Source organism: Cebidichthys violaceus, unplaced genomic scaffold, assembly GCF_023349555.1.
Source record: "Cebidichthys violaceus isolate CVI_PGR_0920_01 unplaced genomic scaffold, fCebVio1.0.p SCAF_3, whole genome shotgun sequence".
NCBI classification, from domain to species: domain Eukaryota; kingdom Metazoa; phylum Chordata; class Actinopteri; order Perciformes; family Stichaeidae; genus Cebidichthys; species Cebidichthys violaceus.
In genome coordinates, this window is record NW_027176483.1 from 12,626,899 (window position 1) to 12,644,311 (window position 17,413).

Sequence of the window (17,413 nt, forward strand, 5' to 3'; positions counted from 1 at the left end):
GCTTTTTACAGCACTTGTCTTTCCATCCCCAAGTGAGCATGACCAGGAATAGATGCCTCTACACTTTGCAATCAGTCCTTTGGGTTTAAACAGTAAGTTTGATGTGCTGCTGTCTGGCCTTATTGTGTGTGCGGGAGAGAGAGAATCGACCGACTGACTTCTCTTGTTTTAGCAACAGTAAATCAATAGTTTCTCAGAGTAAAATCAAAGCACATTGTACAGCAGCTGCAGTTTGTTTCTATTGGATTCTAGGACAGGAATAACATGCCTGTGGGTTTTGAGTTTATGAAGTCCTGGCACTTTCAAAAAAGACGTCTGATTTAAACCCTTGCACATATATTGCTGATACATTAAACTGCTCATTTTCTGCTGACGCTCTCTATCAGAGAGAGAGAGAGAGAGAGAGAGAGAGAGAGAGAGAGAGAGAGAGAGAGAGAGAGAGAGAGAGAGAGAGACCCATCAACTCAACTTGCAGCGGAGGGACCGGAGAAGACGCATGTGGCAAGGCTCGGCTGGTTTGCTTTGGCTGTGTGCATGGGTGTAAAGCCCGATTCTCTCTTTCAGTGAATGCACCGATGTTGATAGGACGTTGGGCTAATTGATAAGGGAAGACACAACTGCTGGCAAGCATTACAGTGTAATTCCTGCGCGCGGTATGGACGGGTTGCAGGCAGAAAATGCTGGAGTTGGCGGCATCGGGGATAACGACGAGGAGAGGTATCGCGCTCTAGCCTATGACACTGCTCTGAGCACGTTGGTGGCAGTGGCCGTGTATGTGGTGGTTAAAGTGAGTCTGGACGGCTTCAGACAGTGGCGGGCCAGGATCTCGGTGCTCATCGTGGGTTCGGGACCTGTGGGGCTGACGGCCGCGCTGGTCGCTGTCCGCTCCGGTAAGGTGCTGAAACTGACCGTGCTGGATGAGAGGTACCGGACTGCCTTGCTCTGCCGCCCCCAGCAGATCGCCTTGGATCCCCGGAGTGTGAAGTTTCTGCTGGGACTCGGAGTGGACTTTGATAACATGGAGGGCTGTTGGCACAACGAGCATTTCTTCACCAGGATAGGCGTGTTTCAGGAGTACCTGCTGAGCATTCTGGAGCAGAAGAAACTGAAGGTGGACGTCAAGGTGCAGCTGGGAACCAAGGTATAGTCTGCTCACTGACTTCTATACAGTTTGGCAAAACCACTATCTCTCTGGATTCAACAGTGATCCTCAAGGCTTTTATGTCAATTCAACACGTAGGGCTTTATGCTCAAAATAATCCCTATGTGCTATCTAGGCTATAAATCCTGTGTTGCATAACTTCAATTTCTTCTCTCAGCAATTTCATCAATGATACACTGATCTGAAAAATATTGTGTAATGCCTTTGTGAAGAGTAGAGAAAGACTTGAAGTCTCATGCTGCCTCATTTTGTAATGACTGTGCCTTCATAGTCAAAACCTGATCCTTCCTAAGTGGCAGCGGTCAAATGGCAGCAGAGATCTGATGGCTATCAGCAGTGATGTTGACAGGGAAGTCTGTCCTATTTCCAATCAGAAGCCATTGAGCAAGGATGCTGTCTACAGTATACTGTAGCTCACACCTTCCTTTTCTGGCATTTAGAGAGCCTTTTGATACTCTCGTTATGTATGCACCCTGAAACATAGAAAACATACTTTTTCTTACCAAACATTTGTTCATTTGTCATATAGTTGTAAATTCTTACTGCAGCAGACATCATCATTATATTTGACTTTCTGTAGAACAATTTCCTCATTTACACGAGACGCACTATATGTATATATCGTATTCTACAATTCTCCCAAAGTTACTCATAACATTGTATAATGTCAGACTGAGAGCGGGCCCATCAGTTGAAATAACCTGAGCTGACCTCAAACCTGAGGAGAATCCTCACTCCAGTGGAGCTGACAAGACAGAATATAGTAACCAAATTCCAGTCCAAACCTATTATATCATCAAAATAATCCTATTTAGACTGACAAGGATTTGATTGCACATTTCTACAACAGATGTTTTTGAGGGTATCCCCCAGCCAAATGCGTAATCAATGAAAGTGTCGTCTGGCACTTGGCCACAAATTGTGATTACTGCATTATGATAAAATCATTAATGTTATCTCTGTTTTACCAAAAACGTTATGTTTATTTGTGTACCCCTCACTGTGGGCTTCATAACACTCACACCAAGAAATAACCTACTAACACAAAAACCTCAGAGGGAGAAGCAACAAGTGATCAAAGTGGGCAAACAATTATGAAATGTTCAGTGAATATTTCTGTCATTGCTGGAAACCAGAGACAAGACTTTATTGCTGCTCTATTAAGGTTGGGCTAGAGTTAGAGCATCGCTGCAGCAATGTAGATGCTGTGTGACAGTAGAAAACATACTGCTACACTACTTGTGTGTAGCCATGCACTCTTCTCTGGCTCTGGCCAGCAGCTTCTTTCCTCCTCAGCTTCAATGTCATTCCTAATAGCTGCTGCTATCCAGTGACTCACCAACCTTAGGAACATGGCAAACAAAGTCAAAAGGGTCATTGATCACAACGAACTTCGGTTTTGTTTAGAGTCACTGCCAAGCTGGCTATTTCCTCTTGATTAGACAGGACACTATGTTTGATGAATGTTTTTTTTCACCCACCCTATCAGTGGTTCAAATGTTTGAGCATGCAAAGGGGTGTTTTAAATTACTTGTTATTTGCACTCTTAATGGATTTAACATAGATCTCTTAGGCTCTGAGCCATTACAGCCCCTGAAAGGACATTTTATTCTCCCTTTGATCCTGTCAATTGGCTTTGTCCTGCTCTGCCTCCTCCTCTGCACAGGCAAGCTGTTTACTGAGGGGCAGTGATGCATAAACAGGTACAATAATACATCTTTCTGAGAGATACACTGTTGCCAAGACAAGCACAACCTCTGGTGCCCATTGTATGACTTGTAAGGGTATATTACAATATAACGTAGCTGTTTATAAGATTAATAGCCAGTGGAAGAGGGATGAATCAAATCCTTTGGTTATGTAAAAGTTGTAATAGTTCAAATTGTTAGTAATGGAAATTTAAGAAGTGTCTGCAGTAAAATCATATAAGATTAAAAGTAGTTATTATTTTCAGAATGTTAAACTATTAAAGCTGTAACCAAAAATAACTAATACATTATCAATTGTCAATTGACAAATTGTTTTGAGAACTGATTGATCCTTTAAGTGCTTTCTTCCATCAAAAATGCCAAACATTATCTAGTTCCAGCTTTTCACTTTCTTGCTTTGCTTGCTGCTAACTGTGTATGTTTCTGTTGTCTGTCAATTATCTCTTACTGTTGTAAAGACTGTGTGGTGAAGACAATTTAACTAAGAAAATAATCATTAGTTGCAGTCATATAACCTGTTAAAAGTCTTTAGAAGTTGGTGTTGATCTAACTATATATATTATCCAAAAAACATATCATGGATAATGATGTATATGTTATGTGAATTTCGAATGTTTTGCAAGTAAACCCTCATTTTACAAAATACAGCCACAACTGAACAAATACAGTATAGTCAATATAAAGCTATGAAAATGTAAATTAAACTGTAAATAAAGTTCTAATATCCAATAAACAGTTTTTGTTGTTGTAATTTTTCGTTTATCTCTTGTTTCAGTTTACAGAGGAATACCTGCGGCGGATCCAGCGGAATCAGTGGCCACGTGTGATTGTGGTGGCTGATGGGTCGTGTGGCGACTCCTGCTCGGTGCTGGGCATCAGCTCTGACTACAGTGTGGAGTCCTGCCATGCTTATGGAGCTAATGCAACTATAGAGAGACTAGACCAGAGACAGGTCAGGACACACATGCACCATCTGTAACGCATACATGAACATACACTAATGGATGCATTCACTCATGTGCACACACTGAGACAATAACCAATAGGTTGCTGTTTGTGTAAAGAATGAAGGCAGTAGAAACAGGATATTGCAGGATATTACAGAGAAGGCGACTTTATTTGACCTCATAAAGCTGAGTTGAGCAAACAGTAATGTGGACCTGCCAATGGCAGCTGGACACAATATCTGACTCTCATATAAACAGCCAGATTACAGCAGACTGTTGAATCTCGTCAGTATCAACACTGGCCCTATTTTGATTTACTCATTGAATTTGATGAGAGCAGCTGTTGTTCTGATGGAGTCAGGTGACGGGGATGATAAAGCTTGCGATTCATTATGCCTCCCCCTTGCCAGACTCATAATCTGTTCCCTGCCAGGTGAATATGAATCAAGATAACAAAACATCAGCTGCCATTTTTTTCACGTGGTGCGACAAAGGTCACTTGGCATTATAGATGCAGATGGTTCCTAAACGATGTTAGCAAGAGGCCCAGAAAACACTGAATAGATACATATGGAACACTTTTACAGAGTAAAATGTATTTAATTAATTATTTCTTTGACTGTGTAATAATAAACTGCAGATTAAGAAATAACAACAGAAAATAAGAAATGTCCCATACCTGCTGGTCCATTGAACTGGAGACATTGAAATACAGACAAATGATATTTGCAGCAGTAGTCTGCTCCTTATTCTGCACAGATAACCAGACATTAGCTATTGTTGATAATCGTATTGCTCATAGATTGACTTGTGTGGACGAAAGGTTGTTCTTATGATTAAATGCAGTGACAATCTGTACAGAAGAAATTATTAGTTTGGAGAAACAAATAAACAGGTTGAGGTGTAAAGCTTCCGGGCCCATATTGTTTAATATCTGAACACAAGCATGGTAGTCCTTGATTTTTTTATGCCACCATAACCATTCATATCACGTTCTCTGTAGAGGCTATGTGGCTGCCTTTTATTGGAGCCTTTTCTCCCTGGCTGTTTCCTGTAATGATTGAATTTACCTCCCAGGAATATGACCTGGTCATCCCCATCATCCCTCCCATCCCTCCCAGTTGTGGCTCTTTTCCCTCGCTATCTACTTTGGTTGCCCTAAATGCGGTTTGATCCAATGTGGCTGGTTTATGTCATTGAAAAGAAAATTCATCAATTCTGGCTTAAGGGAAAATTGGGAGTAACTGCCAGGGTGAACCACTGAATAAAAATCATGTTACTCTTAACTCCAAGTGACTACAGCCCCATAGGCTGACATGGTATATAAGTAATGGTCTATGTCTTTTCATCACATCATAGGGTGCATGTATATCAATAATTAGATTTACTAAGCAGATATATTGTTGTATTGATTTATTGCTGTCCAAAATGACGGTACCAAATATTACATTAATCTCACTGCTGGTCCTTGTATATTTTATTATATCTGAAATTATTTGATCCAGTGTCCAGTGTTCTTTTCCTTCTTTCTCTTAACTTCAGGTACCCACTCCTGAGATCCGTGCCCACCGCCTCTACTTCGACCTGTCCGCTTACGGAGTGGAGGCCCTTCGAGAGCCCCGAAATCCCACAGCCAAACCTGGCTTTCACCTCAAGATCTATGGCACCTTCAGAAATCGCTACATGGCCCTCGTCTGCCCCGCATCTGACACCAAGATGGTTCGCTTCCTCAGACACACGGCCAACTCCTCTGTGAGTCCTTATTTTGAATTTTTTTTTTAAGAAATTCTGAGCATTGTTACCTATTGTTGTTGATAAAGAAGTATGACGAATACACAGCTGTATTTCCATGTTAATGCACTATTGTGGGAGTTAGTGTCCTTATGTTGGTGTGTATTTGCGTGAGTGAGTGTTATTTAAATGTGACTGTGTCTGAGCCAAAGAAAACAGGAGATGAAGAAATGGGGAAAGAGGGGGAGGAGAAAGTAGACCTCGCCTGTGTGTGTGTGTGTGTGTGTGTGTGTGGAGACCATCTGTATGCTGCTGTTACACATCAGTGAATAAATGGATAGTAGGATTTTTTGTTCCTGTGCTAAATAACAGGCCGTGGGGGCATTTACAACTGATGGGCAGTCTGTGTTTAATTTAAACTCTCTAGGTTTATTTGTCAAGAAGTCTACTGCTTTGGTCATGCATAGCCTGTAGTCACAATGTGTAATACACACAGGTACATAGCAAGACCATCCTCGGAGCGCTTGTTGCTATGTGGGTGGCCAATCAAATGCACTGTTACTTGGTAACAGATGACTGTGCAAGTATGGGTCGCAGGAGAGCAGAGTTTAGCAGAGAGAAAGAGGCGGAGAGAGCATGAGAGGCTTGTCACTCAATACCCCCAATTACTGTGGAATCAATGAGAAGGCACACGGCAGCTATTCTTCACTGTTCATGCATTAACATAAAATGAGAAAGAGCTTTTAATGAGTCAGAGTTGCTTTGGTATCGATAGAAAAAAGGATGCAACAAAACCTGTTACTTTAGAAGTGTGACTTGGTCTTGACCTACAGCACACTATCGAAAGACAAAGTTTGAATTAGGCTGCAACCAATTAATTTTTTTTATTGATTAATTGCTTTTCTTATGAAATGTAAAAAAAATTGTACAAAGAAAATTAATGAAAATCACAGTTTACCACAGTCCAAAATGATGTCTTCAAAATGGTATTTTTTTCCTACAAACAGTTCAAAATCAAAAGATATGCTATTTAATGTCATATATGACGAAGAAAAAAGTTTGTTTTACTTGTAAAATGACTATGAATATTTAATTTGATGATCATAGTAGTTTCAGATAAATTCATCATGATGCATCTTTCCATTTCTCTCATCCCAGATTATAAAACTTTATATGTAAAGACTCATCAATAATCTTTGTGAAGTGAATGATGCTAGAAATGATCTGTCTCTGTTTTGCTGCCCAGATCATGAAGAACATTTTCCACCAGTCCTTCAATGTTTATAAGACGGACATAGAGCCTCGTCTCAACGACGTGACGCTCCACCATATGCAATGCAGCCGCCGTCTGTTTGAGATTCAGTTATCACACAGACGCATCAGCGCTGCCTTCATAGAGGGGGACAATGTGGCAGTCACCGTGGAGGGGGAGGCGGCACGCGTCCTCAACTTCGACACAGGTACATCTGTCTATAATATACCAGTTATTGTGTTGCTGAAAATAGGAGAGGGTCTTTGCCCAAAACCCTTACAATATTCTGATAAGTGCTATCTTTTTTATCCTCAAAGTATTGCTGAAGGTGAGACAAACCATCAAGCAGAACCCAGAGCACTTTGAATAAATGAGAAATAAATTAGATGGAAATAAAAGAGATGCAAGGAGAGGATGAATTATTTTGTATGCGTGCAGTATGTCTGTGTGAGTCATTACTGCACTCAGTGGCCTTTCAGCTGACGCTTATCTGGTTTTGTTTTCATGCTGCTCTATGTTTATTTATGTGCTGCCATTTTCTTTTCATTCAAGCCATAAACTATATCTTCAAGACTACAGTTTATTATTTGTATGCAAAATGATTAACAATATAATTCTTATCATGAATATATTTGGCTGAGATAGATTTTATTTGATGCGTGTATGACGTCTGTGATTTATGTTCTTCCTTTGCTTTTCTTTTATTCCCTCCGCTTCATCATCCTCTTCATCCTCCAGGCTGTGGAGTGAATCTAGGTATGCGAGGTCTGGAGTCAATGGGGACGTTCATTTACCGGACAGCCACCGCTGTGGACCAGAATGATATTCTAGAGGCACTGTCGGCTAAAATGCAGCACTCCAGACAGGTGGCAGAGACCTTCAAGCAGACAGGCCTGGCTCAATCAATGTATGAATGAAACACAAGAACGACCAGGTGAATGCATAATGCCACCTGGTGGGAAAAGATGGTGGATTATTTGTGTTTACACTGAATATTTACAAGGAATCATGAGCCTGATGCTGAAATGGCCACTAATTGTTACATAGTGTATAGAGATGTACGAGCGTGAGCTGTGAACAGATGGATAATGGATGTAAAGATGTGATCCTAAGTCTTTGTGGCATACGATGGGTGGATCTATTCACAATGGATGGAGCGAGAAACGTCAAGGTCACATTTGGTACAAAACATTGGAAGTTGTTTTGTTTTTCAGGTTGCAAAACTTGTTAATACTTGTTAATATGGCAGAAAGAGATGCATTATCTTAAAATGTTGAAATTAAACAATATAGAGTACATTGACTAATAATGAACTGCACTGGATTTGGATTTCTCTGTTAAGTGTGAGAATGTAGGGGAATAAGATTAGGAGTAGTTGGAACAAATCATCACACACGTCTTGTCCTTTTATTAAGGAAAGAATTGACTTGATTTCCAAAATCTAGCCGATTGTGTTCTCTGGACATCAGCGGCAATGAGACTGTGGAGTAGCATCATCAGCTAGAGCTTAATAATGTATAAAACTGTTATTGTCCGTGATTTAACAGAGATTCACAATTGTAGAATCCGATAATTGTGGTGATGACGTTGTAAAGTATTTGCTAGAGTGCCCTTTTTTTTGTTGGATTTCAAAAGGGTACTGCTCCCATACAGTGGGCCAACTGTAGTATCACAAATTAATTTAGCTGGTGTCACTGTTTACTTTTGAAATGTTGCTCTAGGTGATCTAAAATAACTCAAGTATCACCCCTAAAAGTATATTATTTCAGATGGAGAGTATGCTGGTAATAACATCCTGCTCCTATTGAAGTGCCAATAGAGATGGTGATTTGGCATACGTTATATGGATGGCATTTACTTGAAACCCTTGTATTTGTTTAATTAGAGATTAAATGCAATTTAATAAAAGTGAAGAAACCAAAATGTAGTAACTAGTCAGGCCTTTACCAAACTGTCTGCAAATTAAGATAAAAATAATGACATCCTCGAAAACAGACTTATCTGTTCAGCTCTGTCGGTGTCTGATTACTCTGGAAGCATCAAATTTTATAAGCTGTTGTGTAAATGACTCAATATTTGTGAGCTACACCCCATGCAGACAGGACAGTATTACGTGTTGTTTCCATAATGGCTGATATGAGGCAGTACTGTCCTCTAGTGGTGTAGCCTGTCTGTTGCATCTGCTTAGCCTCAAACTTCAATACCTCTCAGCCCTGTTTGTTTAGGTAGGACAATTTATTTAGTATTTAATGAATAAAAGCAATGCCTAAGGTCACCAATGAAACTGACAGGGACAAATCTTCCTATAAGACACAAGTTGCTTTTCTGGTTTTCTTTTCTTTGTGAAGCACTTTGTAACATTGTTTAGAGAAGTGCTATATAAATAAAGTTTATTATTATTTTTATTATTATTGTGTATTTTGAGGCTTTACTGGTCAATGTTATTTATTTTCAATTATTTTAAAACGCAATACAACCATATGCCTCCTACTCCTTCTGCAATCACATGCTTCATTGGATCTGCATGAAATACCTCAAGGGTGGAGATGATGCAGTCACTTAATATAAATCACTGAAATACAGTAATTTATGGATGTATTTTAATGTTGTTTCTTCATTGGAGTAGCCTCCTGCTGCTCAATAGATACAATCAAACACAGTTAGGCCGGTTGAGGAGTTAAAAAGACTTCTGTTAGCTTCTCTTGCCTCCCGACTCTATGAAACAACCACTTTCATGTCTCCGGGATGTGCTGTGACGCGTGCAGGGATAAAAATGTCTGAACACTTTGAGGAGCGCATTGGGCCAGAGAGAGTGGACTGGTTATAGTGGAACAGAGAGGCTGAGTGGACCGCTTTAAGACTGAAAGAGCAGAGAAGTATAAACTACAGATGTTTCAGAGTCATTCAGACAGGTGAGTGTCCTTCAATATCAGACCACATGTCGAAGTGCCCTGGCTTGCATGGTGTTTGGATCACAATGAGGTGAGGGCACAATCTGTGTAGTTTATCAAACAGGTCTCACATCATCTTCCCCTCCAGCCCCAGGGCAGTTTGTGAAATAGTCACAAATTGAAAGTTATTGGTTACGTGTACAGTGACAGTAAATGTTCTTTTTCATCGTTTTAAATATTGAACCACAAGACCCACATCTCCCAAAATGTTGAGTGACGAATTTGTGACGGGTTTATAATGTTGATGGAGTAATTTTAAGCCCAGCCTTTTTGTTGTTTTGTACATATACCACAAAGTGTTTTTGTTCGATTTGTTGCGTAATGTCATATTGACTGACTTGCCGAGCGACTCAGCACAAAACCAAAAGATTACATTTCTTGAGCATTTTGCGAACTACCATGATGTGTTGACCCCCCACATGAGAGTTCCCGTGTGAAGGAGTTAAAAAAAAATGTATTTGAAGGGGTGTTTGCCTGGAATGAGTTTTTTTTCTCTCGTCACTCAAATTAGAGTGAGAAAACATGAAAGCAAAATGTTGTCTTGACACTTTGATTATTGTTTCAGTAAGTATAGTATACAATAAAAAAGTCAAAATATAAGTATGTGTATATAGGATGCCATAAAACGGGGGGGAAATGTCATAGCATAGTATGTCATGAAAAGTCATATGCTGGTAAACCATAAAAAGATCATAGTATAGTAAGTCATACAAAAATTATTAAAATGTAATATTCTATGCAGTCATTAAAAAAGGCATAGTGTGTCATATAAAGTCATAATATTACAGGTCATAAAAATATCACAAAAAAGTCAAAGTATGCCATAAAATATTTCAGAAATATTCAATATTTTATGGCATTCAAGTATCATTTAAAAAGTCATGGTATGGTATACCATAAAAGAGTCATGCATTTTTGTATTCAAATAGATATAGTATATATTTTCATTAAAAAATCCATAACACAGTAAGCCATACAAGAGTTATTAATAATGTCCTAAAAAAGTCGTAGTATGAAAAAAATCATTGTATAGTATGTCATAAAAATCATAGTAAAGTTTGTCATACAAAAGTCATGATACTGTATGTCCTAAAAATTGCATTGATAGAGTTAGTCCTACGTAGGCCATAAAAGAGTCATAAAAAAGTCAAAAATATTATATCATAGTATGCTATTGAAAATGCCATGAACTATCAAAGTATCGTATGACATGAAAATGTCATTCAAAAAACGACAAAGTATAGTATACCTTGAATAGTGAAGTATTTCATGAAAAAGTCATGAAAAATGCATAGCAGAGTTAGTCATGAAAAATATCCTGAAATATTTTGTCATAAAAAGTTATGTTATAGAATGCCCTAAAAGCCTTATAGTATGCCATAAAATGGTATTAATATATCATATTTTATGTGATAAAAATGTAATTTAAAAAGTCATAGATTAGTATGTTATAAAGAGGCATACAAGTATCAATGAAAAAGTCATAGTACAGTTTGTCAAGAAAAAGTCAAAATATTGTATGTCCCAAAAATTGCATTAAAAGTAATTGTATAGTGGGTCAGCATATAGTATGCCATAAAAATGTCAAATATGTCATAGAATAGTATGCCATGAAGGCATAATATAGTATACATAAAGTCACAATATTGTATGTCATAAAAATGCCACTGTATAATATGCCTTTAAATTATTCATACAATTATTGTATTTTATGCTATAAAATTGTCATTTAAAAGGTTATGGTATAGTATGTCATAAAAATGTCCCAAAGAGTCATAGTATAGTACGTCTTAAAAAAGTCATGCCATTGTATGTCCTAAAAATGGCATTAAAAGTCACAGTATGAAATGTTATTAAAAAGTCATAATATTATATGTCCTAAAATGTTGATACAAAATTCATAGTATGTTATGCCATAAAAGATGTCATTAAATGTCTTAATTTCGCATGTCATAACAATTTCAGAAACGTGTCTTGAAAAGTCATAATGTTGTATGTCCGAAAATGTCATAAAAAGTCATAGAATGCCATAAAACTGTAAAAAAAAACAACAACAACAAACAAATGTATGCCATAAAGAGGCATACAAATGACATAAAAAAGTATAGTAAGTCTTATAATAAATCATAATATTTTATTTCCTAAAAATGGCATACAAATGTAATAGTATAGTATGCAACAAAACTGTAAAAAAAAAAAAAAAGAAATCATAGAATAGTATGCCATAAAGAGGCATAACATATCAATAAAAAGTCATAATTTAAAGTATAGTATGTCATAATATCATGTGTCCTTTAAATAAAAAGTCATAGTATAGTCTGCATTAAAAGGTTTATAAAAAATGGCATTAAAAGTCTTCATTTTGTATGTCATAAAAATTTCAGAAATAACGTCATGTTATAGTATGTCTTGAAAAGGTTTGTTCTATCGATTATATAAAGAAAATCATGATATGGTTTGTCATAAAATTTCACAGTATATAATGCCAAAAAAAAGAGGCCTGAACAAGTGTATGCCATAAATAAGTCATAGTATAGTATGTCTTGAATCGATTCATTGTAAAGAATACCATCAAAAAAATTGTCACATAGTTTGTCATAAAAAAGACATCGTATAGTATGTCATAAAAGAGTCATTAAAAAATAAAAAGTCATAATATTCTATCCTTAAAATGGAAAAAAAAGTCACAGTATAGTATGTCATAAAACTATTAAAATAATTATCATAGAATAGTATGCTGTAAATAGGCATAAGTATAGTATGTCATTAAAGAGTCATGATATTGTGTGTCCTAAATTATTTTTATAAAAAAGTAATAGTATATGAAAATCATTCATATTGTATGCCGTAAAAAGGCCTAAACAAGTGTATGCCATAAAGAGGCATAACAATGTCATAAAAGTTATTCATATAAAAAGTAATAGTATAGTATGTTTTGAAAGGGTTAATTGTAAAGAATACCATAAAAAATCATGACATGGTTCGTGATAAATATACAGTATATGTCATAAAAGAAAGAAAAAGAAAAACAAAGACACAGTTTAGTGTGCTATAAAAATCATTGCATAGTGTGTCATAAAAAAGTCATAGTATTTATATGCAATGAAAAAATCATAGAATGCCCTAATAAATGTCACAGTATGGTGTGACATAAAAAGTCATACTATAGTATGCAGCAAAAGATTCATAAATAATGTATAGAAAATATTGTTGTTTATCATAAAAATGTCATAGAAAGTCATAATGTAGTAGTCCTGAATAAAATTATTTCCTTAGAATGCCATTAAAAATCATGATAGAGTATGTCATAAAAAGTCATGGTATGCCATAAGAATTTATAAAAAGAGTCATAAAAAACATTATTTTATGTCCTAAAGAAATCCTAGTATAGGGTAAAAATGTCATAGAATCAGTATATTATATTATTTCAAGAGTTTCATGAAAATATCATTACATTTTTATTGCCATAAAAAATCATTAAAAATCATTGTATAATACATGATGACATAGAATATGTCGTATTTTGATGTGACCCTCAATCCTTTGCTGGCTCCCTATATTGGCACTCACTCATCAACATTTTGAGAACCCCTGTTGTAGTAGTCGTTATTGTATTTGTTGTAGTAGATGCAAATTCTTATGTCCTCCTTCTCTTCATTTCTCACTAGATGAGTGTAGAGTTCCGGACCCAACCTGATGACGACGTTGTTTCTTCACTTCCTCCAACATCGGGCTACTGCACCACATAAGGATCAAACCCACAGCATCCAGCCTTCAGTCTTCTATCATCCTGAGCTTTTTGATTTGAGATGTTTGGCCACTCTTTCCTAAAGCTTTTTAGCAAGATAGGGGAGCTAGGATTTGATGTTTCCACTGAAGACTTTTGTAGTAGTTTTCACCTTTTCTTGTTGAGGCCACTTCTTTGGTCAGATATTAGGGGCTCATTGTTGATCTGTTGATCTTTTTCACACTAATGACAACAGATATTCTGAAGCTTTGAGGAGTAGGAGGGCAGGATTTGATCCCTCAGTTTCACATCCATGGCATGTTGTTGGATTGAGCTCCGGCCTTCTCTCTAACCTCTCAATTACCAGTTCCATTTAACTCATCCAGGGTGGGTTAAATGGAACTGATAATTGATCCAAAATTAATGTAAAAGTTAACGGAATCAAATTTGTGAATTTATGCAGCATGCTTTACAAAGCTTCACTTCTGATGTAATCTTTCATTTATAATTTGAAAGTTTCTAATTGGTTGTTTTTTACAGCTGTGCTCTCTGGGACCTGAAGTTGACTCATTTATTTAACTTTTGAAAGCAAAATATGTCTGATAGTTTGTACTGAGGATTTCTTTGTTCATCCAAGAGTTATTTTTCTATGTTGAGTGCACTGGTTTCATGTGTTAACACTCTTGTTGTAAATTGTTAATTTAATAAAAGTTCTAAAATTGGACATAAAAAATAATTGGATTTTTGTAGCTTGTGAAGTTGTGAAGTAAACCTACTTTCTAAAGTGTCCTTTTACTAAGAAGTGTTGATGATTTAAGTTCTTATATCAAGCAAATTTTGAAGAAATCCAGTACCATTACATTACTGTATTCAACAATGTGGACACAACCCCAAAATGGCAAGACTCATGGAAGTCAACTTAAGCAAATAAGCTGAATTTCTTCAAGTGCTATATTTAGCAACAATAAGAGACATAGAAAAGAAAACCACAAATTTGAAAGATTTTTTTCAATGAGAAACTCCCCTGTGTATATGCATTCCTCTGAGTACATTCATATGGCAGAAGAAAAAGACATGAACAAAAAAGAGTGAAGAAACCCAGTCATCTTCAGCTTTGGTCCAGAAACTGCAATCATCTGGCGAGATCGAAAGAAAAGAAGAAAAGAAGAAATTGTACCTCATTCAAATACTGTATATATTTGCCAACTGCTACTGCTACAACCACTCTAACTACCAATCACCCCTACATCAAATACAATCACTCCCACATCAAATACAACTCCTATACTGTGTCAGCTAATAACTATTATACTAAGACGGGGGTTTTTTACATTTTTTATGGCATACTCTATGACCTTTTTATAATATATTATACAATGACTTATTTTATGATTTCTTTTATAGCTTTTTCATGACATTTTTTATGGCATACCATACTATGACTTTTTTATGACCTCTTTATGGAGTATCATACTATGATGTATTTCTTGAAAGTATTTCATGACATAATATTCTATGACACTTTTTTACTATACGTTGACATTTTTACGTGACATTTGAATGGCCTACTCTTCTATGGCATTTTTATTGCAATTTGAATGGCATACTATTTTATTTTTAAAGACATCTTATTATACTATCACACATTATAAGACATTTTTTATGAATTTTTAATGGTGTACTATACAATTACATTTTGTGGCATTTTTAATGGAGTACTAATCTATGATTTTTTTTACGACATTTATATAATGTACTATTCTATGAATTAAAAAAAATATATATTCCAATTGCATACTGTACTATGACAATGGCATTATTTGTAACATCCTATACGATGATGTTTTTCTGACAGTCGTTGATGGCATACGATACTATGACAGTTCATGAGTCTTTTTTATAGCATGCTATACTATGACTTTCTTAGAACATTTGTATTAAATATCATACTATGACTTTCTTTATGACGTTTCTGGTATACTATACTATGACTTTTTCCCAGAACTATTTCATGGCAATTTATTTTATGCCAAAGTATACATTCACATTTTTCATGACATTTTGATGGCATATTATGCTATGACATTTGTTATTAATTTGATTGGCATTCTGTACTGTAACGTATTTCATGATACTTTTTTTGGCATGAAAAATCTTCAGGACAATTTTTTATGGAATACTGTAACATTTTATGACACTTGGCATGCTATACTATGACCTTTTTATAGAATAATATACTGCAATATAAAGTAAACTTTTTATACCTCTTTTCATGTCATCTGTATGTCTTCATCTCCATCCAGTCAGATGCTCCTCCCCCAACACTACATGTTTTTTCTCTTCGAACCAACAACAAAGACAAAGGAGCTCCCTTAATGGGCTGTAATTTCAACTTCAGGTATTCTGAAGTTCTGGACATCTGAGACGATGATATTCTCAGGAAGTGTAAATCAAACTGAATGATGTCTGAATGTCTTTGTCTTTTACAGACCACAACCTATAATTTCAAGTTCATAACAAAGCCGAAGAGACAACTGAAGTTAAAACGTGTTTTATGCTTTCAATTCTCAACAACATTAAACACAACGCAAGCTGGTAATGAAAAATGTATTCAGCACAGAGAAGATTCTGTCTTAGTTGGCCTGTTTAATGTTCTTCTTCTTTACTTTAATATAATGTATAGTTATATTCACAGTTAGTTAAGTTAATCTGTTATTTAATTTTAATCAATTTGATTGATTAGTTGTTGCAGCCCTAGGTGGTATGCACCTAAAACTTAATTTTGCAATGAAAGGAAGAAGACGACGACTCTAGGGATCTGGGAGAATCAATAGAGGAACATTACTTGAAAATACAGATGGACTGTAGTCTGAGGAGGAGAAGTTGGAAGGGAACTGGGAACTTGAGGGTGAAATGTTTCCGAGAGTAGTTATTATTTTTTTAATGAAATGTTAGTTTTTGGACTGTAAAAAACTGTGATTTTACTTATACTTGACAAATGTTTCTTGTTAAAGTAGTAGTAGGCCTACTGGTACTTGAGTAAAATAGTCTAATACTCTTTCCATCCCTGCAAATAGCCACTCAAACTGCATACTGCTGAAATCTTGATGCCACATGCCTTGCTAAATAGTTCACTAAAGGTATCATCTCACCCTAGTGACTAAATCAGATTTAATTTCCATGGGCCCAATTTTGTACAATCTCTGTATCAAAAAGCAAATTTTAACAACTTGTATAACCCATATTTAAATTTCTGGGAAAAAATCATTTCACCCTAACGGAGTTAAATAATTCAACTCCTCCGTATCTGCAGAAAACTGATCACCTAATGAGTGTCAAGATTTCAAAAGACTGAACTAAATTGAATATGTTTTTAAGACAGATATTTTTGCAGTGTGCTAAAGACTGACTATAGACAATATAGGTGAGAGACAGTGACCTGCTGAGATCTATTTAACTGCTCTGTGCCAACCTGTCCCACCCTCTAGCCAGCAGACAACTTAAGGCTCTCCCTCCCAAAGCTGTTTGCTCTGTCTAATTAAAAACATTCATCCTCTAGCTGTGTCCTCCAAGGTCAATAGTCTGGACCTCTGAACCGACCCCTGCTGTAGCACACGGCCTTTCATTAGATTAAACACAATAATGAGAAATCTTTTATCTTTGCATATTATTAAAGCTTGGTTGAAGGACAACTTAATCAATGATGTGGAATGACAAGTTCGTAAATGAATTAGACCTGCCAATGGGGGCTTGGCTGCGATCAATGACAAATGTTAAGCAGAAAGTGGATGGGTTAACAGATACGGCCATCTATGAGTCCAAAAAATTATATTTGATACTGCAGGCATAGCTGGATAACTGATGAACCTCTGTGTGAGTGTGTGTGTGTGTGTGTGTGGCATTAAATGGGCAGACTCTGTCAAATCCTACTTTT

General features: G+C 36.4%; 1 protein-coding gene across 1 annotated transcript; it reads left to right on the forward strand.

Annotated features, from left to right (window-relative positions):
- The first annotated feature begins 494 nt into the window (after positions 1–494).
- On the forward strand, positions 495–9,105 carry si:dkey-234i14.6 (uncharacterized). The gene is made up of 5 exons (XM_068723447.1): positions 495–1,141; positions 3,647–3,823; positions 5,361–5,570; positions 6,796–7,009; positions 7,540–9,105. Exons 1-5 carry the CDS (start codon positions 656–658, stop codon positions 7,716–7,718), a joined length of 1,266 nt encoding a protein of 421 aa, XP_068579548.1. The 5' UTR covers positions 495–655; the 3' UTR covers positions 7,719–9,105.
- Positions 9,106–17,413: the final 8,308 nt, after the last annotated feature.